Source organism: Triticum urartu, unplaced genomic scaffold, assembly GCF_003073215.2.
Source record: "Triticum urartu cultivar G1812 unplaced genomic scaffold, Tu2.1 TuUngrouped_contig_5154, whole genome shotgun sequence".
In the NCBI taxonomy this organism is placed as follows: Eukaryota; Viridiplantae; Streptophyta; class Magnoliopsida; order Poales; family Poaceae; genus Triticum; species Triticum urartu.
Window position 1 is genome coordinate 1 of NW_024115805.1, and position 10,689 is coordinate 10,689.

At 43.0% G+C, this 10,689-nt stretch overlaps 1 protein-coding gene and 1 pseudogene across 2 annotated transcripts; both read right to left on the minus strand.

Moving 5' to 3' along the window:
• Positions 1-207: 207 nt before the first annotated feature.
• Positions 208-4,055, minus strand: LOC125528844 (putative disease resistance protein RGA1; the record flags this gene model as incomplete). 2 transcript variants are annotated; one of them, XM_048693274.1, is given in 5 exon segments in its annotated part: positions 208-1,350; positions 2,021-2,734; positions 2,839-3,355; positions 3,804-3,838; positions 3,915-4,055. In XM_048693274.1, coding segments are annotated over 2 exon segments (1,431 nt in total), but the record flags the coding sequence as incomplete, so codon positions are not given.
• A 3,584-nt stretch (positions 4,056-7,639) lies between these two features.
• On the minus strand, positions 7,640-8,298 carry LOC125528843 (annotated as a pseudogene).
• Between the last annotated feature and the right edge of the window lie 2,391 nt (positions 8,299-10,689).

Here is a 10,689-nt window from a genome sequence, read left to right on the forward strand (position 1 = left end):
AAGAGTGAAGTATATTCTGATGCACCAATATCTTGAGTGCTTTATTTGCCACAAAGGGAGAAACATATGCATGGATTAATGTACCAAACTGTTAACATATATAACATGCATGCATGCTTTTTCACAGCAGTTGTTGCATGCCATTTGATAACGAGTAAAAAAGAATACTCTTTATCTATATTGTATAAGTATTTTGTACTAACTCACCTTAGGCAATTCTGTGCGCAGTTTTGAATGCTGAAGGAAAGACATCCCCATGAATTGCCTAATATACTTCTCGGCAAGTTGTATGGCCGAAAAGTTATTAGATGGCTCGATGAAACCAAGGGCAATCCATTGATGGATAAGATCATCTTTATTTATATTGTGACCTTTAGGAAAGATGCCACAATAGGCAAAGCATAACCTCAAATATGGTGTCAAAGTATTGTAAGTTAACTTCAAGGATGGTAACACTGTACTATCAGAAAATGGTTCATCCCAAATATCATTATTGCACATTGCTTTCCAGTCACTAAGATCCATTCCAGATAGCAAGAATCCAAGTGCTTGAGCTGCTAATGGCAAACCTCCACATTTCCTTGCAATTATCTGTCCAACTGGTTCAGCTTGGCCTTTATCAACCCTAGATTCAAAACCACTATTTTGCTTGATTATTCTCCAGCACATGTCGTTGTCCAAGGGATCTAGCAAGTATGGTTGAACACCAACAGTACACATTTTTCTTGCAATGTCTTTGCTGCGTGTTGTGACCAAGACTTTCATCTTGGAGCCTACATTCAACATAAGCTTGAGTTGGTCCAGTTGGAAGTTATCTGTCTCCCATATGTCATCTAAAACAATTAAAGTCTTCTTATCTTGAAGTAGATCTTTAAGGCGTTGGTCTATCAACTCCCTTGTATCTAGATTTTGGCTTCCTTTTCCGAGTACTTGAGAAATTATGGAGTTCCCTATTTTTTTCAAATCAAACACCTGGGATACATAAACCCAAACCCGATGATTATAATCTTTGAATTGAGTATCATTGAAAACCAATTGTGCCAAAGTTGATTTTCCTATGCCTCCAAGCCCACAGATAGGAAGAACGGTTATATGTTCTTTATTGTTATTGCTTGCGGATAACAAAGAAAGGACATTCATCCTGTCTTTGTCTCTTCCTATGATGAGTGATTCAATCACATTTGATGTTGTTTCCCGTGGATCGGGAAGCTGGTGCACATCAATTAGGCTGGAGTTGTCATGTGTGAATTTGAAACTCTCGTGATCCTCTTTGATCTTCCTCAGCTGGCCTCTCATTTTCTTCATCTTATAAGCCATGGCAATCTTGGGTGCAATAGCAAAACAGTCCAGCTTCCCAATCATATACAAGAAATTTCAACAAGTCATTATGATATAATATAAAACCTTGGAGCAACTACACCCGGCTTTAATAAGATGTAGTATTCTCGATCCCTCTACCCGGTAACTACATGCTGCATGGTAGATATATAAATCCAACATAAAACTTTTGGACGGATGTAAAACATAGCTTCCCTCTTGTAGTACAAATTTTTATTCTTATATACCTAGTTTCACGGCCGGGATTTGTACACCAAATTTAAGTAGGCTAAATGCCTCTTGTACACCAGATTTAAGTAGGCTTTAATTTTTAGAAGGGCACCAACAAGTTTTAAGCTTTAAACATTGCAATTAACTAGTGACCAGTTGCTTACATTGGAAAGTACGTTCAGATGATCAAGCACAGTGGCGGAGCCAGGGGGCCAGAAGGGGCCGTGCCCCCTCTCCTCCCTAATACCATAGATTTGTTCCTAATGAACACATGAACAACAGATTTCTCTAACTGGCCCTCCCCAACACCGTAATTTCACTAATCCTGGACCACTGATCAAGCATGGTTTTGTGGACAATAATATAATTAATAATCAAATTATATTTAACCAAAGCAACAAACTCTGTAGTAGCTAGGAAAATTAATTACTGAAAAACAGATCAAGATAAGGCACGGACGGTGTATGTATACCTTTCTGGAGGCTGGTTCACTGTCAGCTTGCAACTCATCGAGCATGTAAGAGATGTCATAGGCAGCGTTCTTGAGCCGGTTGAGCCACACCCGCACCAACTCCTCCGTGACAGACCGCCTCTCAGCATCCTTGAGCACCGCCTCCATGTACTCCAGTGTGTCCTTCATGTCCTTGAGGTCGTCCTTGAAGCTGCACAGCATCGTGACCTCATCCCCAATGGCAGAACCCAGCTTATTGCCCACCGCTGAAACCACAGCCGAGGCAAGCAAACCGGCTACATGAGCCATGTTGTTCGTCTTCACCCTAACTTTTCTCTCTCAAGTTGTATGCCAATTGGATGAGGTGTGAACACAGCCGAGCACCAGAAATGACGCATGCAGTTACCAACTCATGCATGGTCATATGTATGATCGACCCATGCTCCACCAAGATGGAAAGGGATCATCTACCTTGCTTAGTTGTGATAATACGCACAGCACAGCACACGTTAGCTTTAGCTTTACCAGCAGGCAAGGGTCAAGAAAAGAATCTCCTATCTTTCTCCCTGTAAAGGGAAAAGAAAAGGAACCAGGGAGAAGAAAAGAATGTGAACTCCCTCAGAAAAATAAAGGAATTGAGAAGAATCCTATTCCCTGATGCATTCTTTTGTTTGTATATAGCTTTTGAGCTGTTTTAGTCTATCATTTCTTCAGTTCTGGGGATTCCACAGTTTCCTTCAACCCAAAGAAAAATCATAATCAGTTTACTATACAGATAGCAGGATCACAAACAAAAAAGAGAATCAAAAGATCTGTAGGATTACTTACAGTGAACTCACCTTCTTTGTATCCGCTGCCAGGCTGCTTGAGCAAATTTAGCAATCTGCTTGGCATCTTTGTAAATTTTCAATATCCTGCAAAAAGTATTGCATCAGTGTATATAAAATAAAGCTGCTCCGCAGAAGAAAAAAAACTGGGAACAAAAAGAGAGAATACACATTGTGATACTCTTGCTTGCTTGTTTAACTGGAGATTTTTCCAAAGGAGGCAAGAATGGCAGATGGTGAGGAAGCTCTCAGGTATTACAAAATTAGGCAACCGCACACAGATATTTATAGAAGTCATGGGTGGCTCCTTGCTTGTGCTAGGGAAGCTCTCAGGTATTACAACGCCTCTGCCCTGGCCGCCAGCCACCGCAGAAGCGCCGTGTGTCAGTTCTTGAGGTGATGACGCTGAGCCATCGAAGCCGGCACCCCGTGATGCGAGGGAACAGAGGATGCTCTGCGGCCTCTGCCTCGGGGTCACTATCTCCTCTAGCCAGCTCTCCCATTGGGTATTTCGCATGATGCGGCCACTCTGAAATACAAAGAAGGCTCACACACAAATACATAAGAAAACATGTTTATCTATACTCAATAGATCTAAATTTTGGGTGCTCTGTTGCTATTTACAAATCTACCACATCATCATCTATATAATCTACATACTCAATTCATCAAACACTTTACGGGATGAAATCAGAGGTTAAAATAGAGTTCAATCTAGCCACAAATTCTTCAAAATTATGCAGTAGCATGATCTCTGCCCACAACGTCACAATAAAAGTTTCTGCTTACATATCAAATATATAGTGTCAGCAAATTCATGGTTTAGTTCAAGCATCCATAAATTTGCATTTGATCCTAATATGCAATGATCACAACATGAATTTAACTGAAGAAGTAGTAATTGTAGCCACATTTTATGAGGCAGCAACCCATCACAGGCAGGATGAAATGGAAAACAGACAGAAGATCTTCTTTACCTCCGGCGACGATGCCGCCAAATCTTGACCACCTGCTGCTGACACAAATAAGTCCGAGCGTTGTCAGGATCCGATCCACGGGAGGAGAGGAATTTCCGAACCGAACCGAACCTGCGGGAATCAAGCAGGCAGTTGAGGAGGGCCGGGGCGGAAGGCGTCGTCGGGATCGTCCTATAGGTGCGCGTCGCTCACCATCCGCCCCACCACGGACGGCGCCGCTCAGGCCGCTCGCCTGCAGACCGAACGTCGTCCACCGGCATGCCTCCCCAACTCTATCCGGTCGCAGCGGCAAGGCTGTGAGCCGCAGAGCTCGACGGCGGCGGAGAGGCGAACGGAGACGGGCGTGTGCGTGTCTTCCACACAACCTGGGCCGCCATTTTAGAGGGCTTGATGGGCCGGGCCGGTATAACATTGGCTAACCTGGGTCGCTTTCCTCCCCCAAATCCATTGACGCCGGTGACTCTGCTCCTTCCGCCGCTCCATTCCTCTCCCCCGTACAGCCGTACTCCACCGCAGAGTTTGGGACCAATTCGCTCGAGGTCAGTCAAGTGAGCAGCAGACGACGGGAGATGTCAAGCGGACGAGGAGGACGGGGCATCGCGCACCGGCTCGCTCCCCACGCCGGCAATGAGTGTGCCGACGGCAGGCGGAAGCGGGACTCGGCTGCTTCATCCGGCGGTGAGCCTGCACTGCAGTTTTTTAGTCCCACATCACCGATTTAGGCGGATTTAGTTAATTCTATGCTTAAATTCTCAAGCATTTTATTTGTTTAAAGAAACATCTTATACAGTACCATCCATGTGCTGTGCTTGATATCTTCTGTTGTCTCTGTTAAGTTTTGGGTTGCTAGCTAGATTTCTTTCCTTACCGTTGCATTGTTGATTCTTCTCAGAAGTGTATGATCACTTCCGGTCCGGCAATGGATTCATGTCATCTCCTTGATATGCAGCTTGCTGATTCTTCAGAGGGAGCAAAGACAGTCAGTGACCAGAATTTGTCTGTTGTATTTGATATCCTGAGAAAAAAGAAGAGTGCGAGGCTAGAGAACCTCGTTTTGAACATGACCATCATTTGCCCAAATGGTTGAGAATGGTTTTGCACTGTCTTTTCCTAGTTAAAGATGTCAGGGTGGCAATGGGCAACATATAATCTGTACAGATTTTCTCCTATGGTTTCATCTGTGCTGTAATACTACTACAGAGATGCTGCTTGTGTATCTAATGTGAATTCTGCAGGCCTTTCACAGATCCAAGAAATGCACCTGCCTGCGGCTAGTGCTATAGCGTCATTTTGCTTTCAGATTTGATTGTAGGGATAGGAAGGTATCGTTTCTGCTCATAGAAATATCCTACGGTATTTGAATATTTGGCCTGAATGATCATCCTCATTGTTGGTAGTGGATTCAGGCAAGAGAAGTACAGAAATGTACTCTACTAGATTCAGTTAATAGAACTTGATAAATATAGAAACAACTATTGATTTGATTTGAGTACCCACTGTGAACCCATGGTGCGGCTGCTTTTGTAATGGTCACTAGATTATAGGGTAGATCAGACTGTTAGACTAGGCTTGAGAAGGAAGACCAAGGTAACGAGGATATAGAAGGAAACAAGAGATTAGAAACTAGCACAAACTGAAGCAGGAAAGACCAAACAGTTGGAGCAAAGCAGCCCCTGTGCTGAAGAGAAATATTGCTCGATAACGTATCCTTTACAGAAAAGTAGGTGCTTGAGCGGTTGAGATTCCTGGAGGGGGAAAGAGAGAATAGAAATGTAAATAGATCCCACTTGCTTATCTTTAGACCAGGCTTGTATAATGTCGCTCACCATTGTGTGTTGATACTAAAAGCAAAATGTTTGCTTCAATCTGAGCCAAGTAAGATTCCTATTAACAGCCTATAATTTTGTGTGTGCCAGTCCATTCTGTTGTCTTGCTAATCATGTCATCCGCACACACCACAGAGTAAACAACACTGATAATAGATGAGTTTATTTTTGTTGTCTCGCGGATCATGTAATACTTGTTCTGTTCCTTTACTCCAGAAGACTACGATATTTAGTGTATAAATTTACTGTATCACATAGTGCACCTGTTTTACAATATGTCAATTTGTGGTTAAGCGATTGTATAATGTGAGTAACATCGGCCGCACTACAGAGTCATGGAATCTCACGTCGAGAAGCCCGGAAAGACACTCCCGGCCAGACACTTTCCTTGGCCATGGCCTGTGGTTACTTCCGTCGTGATGGATGTTGCTTCCGTAGCATGGGGTGGCAAGAACCAGATCCGCTCCCCAGCTTCAAATTTCGCATCACTTTTAAAGCATGTATTTTTCGTATGTTCCATCCGTGTTTGCGACTGTATACTGATTGTACTGTAGTGTTGTGAGAGAATTAATTTGGAAATCCATGTATACAGCAAAGGGTTTTTGTACCAGCTATAGGTATTTTGGATGTGTGATAGTGATACCAGAAGCTAAGTTCTGTGATCAGACTTGGCATCACACACAGCATGAATTTGTGGCCCTGGGTGCAGTTAACAACCGTATTCAGTAAACAACCTGAATTTTTCGATTCAGAATCCCCTTTTCTAGATGACGAGTGAAAGCAGAGCATCTCTCTGCCGAGCTGATTCGGGACTAATGCCTGAGGAGTGGAATCGAGGCGTTGGTGTTCGTTCGATCTATACACTTTTGGAGCACCTGGTGGTTCTTGATTTCTGTCCGTGTGCCATGTCAACGTCACCAGACTGGCCGAACCTCGCGCACTCTGCTGGTCCTCGGGGGTGCTTTGCTGAAACAGAGACCCTTATATTAGATATCTGATGCAGTCATCCGATCTTCCCCGGCAAAATGCTAGTTTTGATGGTAATTATATGAATATTTCTCCTGGAAACAAGTTTAAATGTTTTTTTATATTACAGAAGTTAGTGTTGACTCTGGGATGGGACAAAGTAAATCTGCCACCATATGACCCAGTAATCAACGCAGTTTCTCACTGCTCAAAAAATTTCTCCCTTGTTCTACATGTCCATCGTGAGCACCAGCAAATTTTTATTACTCGTACTTATCATCCTGTACCGGTTTCAGTTCCTGGGTACTAAAATCTCCATTTCTTCTGACAGTAGACATAAAAAAATTATTTTGTAAATTTCACTTTTGCTTTTGTGGCACTCTGTAACGACCAATGATGCAGGGGTGGTCACAAAAGGCTGCTGATTCACCTGCTCCAGGGGCTTTATCTGCTCCTTGAACTTCTCCACTTAGCTTGCAAACACGGACTTGGTGGGCATGGTGATTGGCCGAGTCATACTACAGTTTGCTGGGCGCTGACCAACCTAAATAAATGTCAGCTCAAATGACACTTCAGATTAACATGAATAAGTCTACAAGCACTGATGGTGAACAAAGCTTCCTACCTCTTCCCTCCTGACAAATCTTACAAAGAAGTATGTTCACATTTTAACCAACAGTTGCCTTTTTTTTCTTTCTTTTTGCTATGCAAATGAGATCATCACTCTCTGGGAATAGATGATACAAAGCAAACCGGACAACATGAAAAAGGCACAGTGCAGTTATAAGGCTGTATATTTTTTCTTCAGCTTAAACAATGCAGCAAAACATATACATAGTCTTCATTTGTTAAAGTATAGACATACAAATACCAATACAATACAGTACAATCGTCCAGCCAAGGCTCATTTAGAGCTACAAATAGAGATATGGTTCAAACATACAAATAACAATACAGTACAGTAGAGACATCCAGCCAAGGCTCATTTAGAGCTACAAATAGAGATATGGTGCAAACATACAAATACTATTTAGATACACGCAATTCGCTTGCTGCGGAGTTTGGCACTTCATGGTGCACTGTCTTGAGTTTTCTCCATCATGTGAGCCCACCTTACAGCCACTTGCACATAAACCATGTCGTACATCATATCAACAAACTGGAAGAAGTCAGCCCTCCATGTCCTCTTCATCAACATGGTGCAGAAAACTGTCCACAGACCCACCACAAATCCAATGATCATGGCAAGATAAACAGATGGCATGTGATCTATATCTTCGAGACCACTTTGCTCTTCATAATGTGTTGAGCAGTTCCTGCTGACAGGATCTCCACAAAGACCAGGGTTACCGATGTAGATATACATCTGGTTATCAAGAGCTTGTAGCTGTTATCCGGATGGTATTGCACCGGACAGATTGTTGTATGACAAGTTCAAGTGGCTCAAATAAGTTAAAGCTGACAAACTTGATGGTATTGCACCAGAAAACTCATTGAAGGATAGGTCGAGTGAGTCCAACTGCCTTAAATCACCAATTTGGTTTGCGATTGCTTCCGTAAGTTCATTATTTGACAAGTTCAGATTGGTAAGCCCAATGAGTAAAGTTATCTCCTCCGGAACATGTTCTGCCAAACTATTACTTGACAAATCAAGAACTACCAATAGCTGGTAGATATGCAAAGGTGTAGTCACGCTTTTGGTCCTTTGTGATTACTGGGATGCTCTCTTCATAAATGTAATCCCCCATGTCCTGCGTCACCACTGTCATCATTGCCTTCAGGTTTGACAAAGACCATTGTATGCTTCCTGTTATGTTGTTGTGTGCTATATCCAAATAATGAAGACCATGAAGGGAAGTGAGACTCTTAGGAATATGACCACTGAACATATTTAATCTCACTCTTAATATTTTAAATTGTGGCATTTTTGGGGGTAACCATTCTGGCAATCCTCCAAATAACCTGTTGTATGAAAGATCAAGGAACTTTAATCTTTTTTTTTGATAAAGGGCGCTCTTATTATTTCGAAATGTAGCATCAAGCGGATACAAAACATTATGAGTAACACCCGGCCTCTGCATAACTAGAATGCACACAGCCAAACACGTAAAGTCTGACAAAATGAAAGAAAAAAAATGACAAATCGGCGACAGTAGAGTCCTATAGACCGACACTATGCCTATGTCGCAAGGGATGGTGGACCGATCCGGAGATTATGCTGCCACCCATGTTGGGTAAAAACCACCGTAGCCACCTGCTCCAACCGCATACACACTGCCTTGAACAGCGGTTGGTACTCCGCTCATTGTAGCGTAGACCACATACGGAGCGAGTGCGTACAACGGAAAATAACCTGCAGAGGAGAAGCATTTTTATCATTGAAAACCAAATCATTTCTACATAGCCAAAGCGACCATAGTAAGGCGTATGCTCCCACCCATATTAGCGTTTTGAATCTATTTGGAATACCGTCCAACCAATGACCAAAAATATTGGCGTCACTTGTGGGCGAATACAAATTTGACGCTATTTGAATGATTGACCACGTAGAACGTGCAAACTTCCATTGGAAAAAGAGGTGTTGGATTGTCTCTTTGTGAGTACAAAAACAACACTTCTTACTTCCTGGCCAGTTGCACCGTGCGAGGTTGTCTTTGATTAGAACAACTCCCCTACGAAGATACCACATGAAGATTTTAACTTTTAGTGGAATCTTCGACTTCCAGATTTTCTTGTTATTACTCATCGGTACCTCCGAATGCGTGAGTGCACGGTACATAGAGTCAACTGTGAATGACCCTGATGTAGTAAGGTTCCAGCGAAACACATCCCGACCTTATCTAAGATTAATCGAATCTAGACGGGATAAAAGATTGTGCCATGACATAAGTTGGGGGCCAATCAAGTCCCGCCTAAACGAAATGTTGGGTGGGGATGAACTGAGCACTTGCGCAATAGTATTATTTTTTTCGCGAGAAATGTTGTACAGGGCCGGATATTGTTCTTGAAGACTGGCATTGCCTAGCCAAATGTCTTCCTAGAAACGAACATCCGACCCGTCCCTTATCGCGAAAGACCCAAAGCAAAAGAGATGTTTCTTTGCCGCCATTAGGCCAGCCCAAAAGTGCGAGTCGCCTGGTGTCCAATATGCCTGAGACACCGCCTTTTGGCCTAGATACTTGTTGCGCAGTATGGTTTGTCAAACACCATCCTCAGTAAGAAGTTTAAACAACTATTTACTAAGTAGGGCCTCATTCTTGATCTGCAAGTCATGAATTCCAAGGCCACCTTGATCTTTCGGCCTACAAATCACACTCCATTTGGCCAGTCTGTATTTTTTTCTTTTCACCATCTCCTTGCCAAAAGAATCTGGATCTAAAATAGTCCAGTCTTTGCAAGACCCCTTTTGGAAGTTGGAAGAAAGAAAGCATATAGAGAACCATATTTGTGAGGACAGAGTTAATCAAAACCAGCCGTCCTCCAACTGAGAGCAATTTGCCTTTCCAACTGCTCAATCGTTTCTTTAACCGCTCCTCCACATGCTTCCACTCCGCAATGGTGAGACGCCGATAATGAATCGGTATTCCCGGATATTTAATCGGGAATTGGCCATGTGCGCAACCAAACAGGTCAGCATACTCGGCCGCCGCCTCAGTGGCTTCTCCAAAGCAGAAAAGTTCGCTTTTATGGAAGTTTATTTTAAGACCTGACATTTTCTCAAACGCTGACAACAAGAGTTTAAGGTTACGAACCTTGTCCAGGTCATGTTCCATAAAAAGACACTACTAGGGAAAAGGCTAGCAGCAGCGCGGGTTTTGTGCTCACTAGTAGCGCGGGTAGGCGCGCTACTAATAAGGTGCTACAACTATTGCTTAGCAGTAACGCGTGCCCGCACGCGCTACTGCTAGGGCAAATAGCTGCAGCGTTTGTTCACTCCCACGCTACTGCTAATGTAACTACTGGCAGCGTGTTTTCTCGCCATCGCTACTAGTATTCTTTTTTTATTTTTTATTTTTAGTGTATTTATGCGCCATAGGACAAATATTGGTACAATACCAGTTATGAGGTTTACATCATTATGTCCATAACAGTGT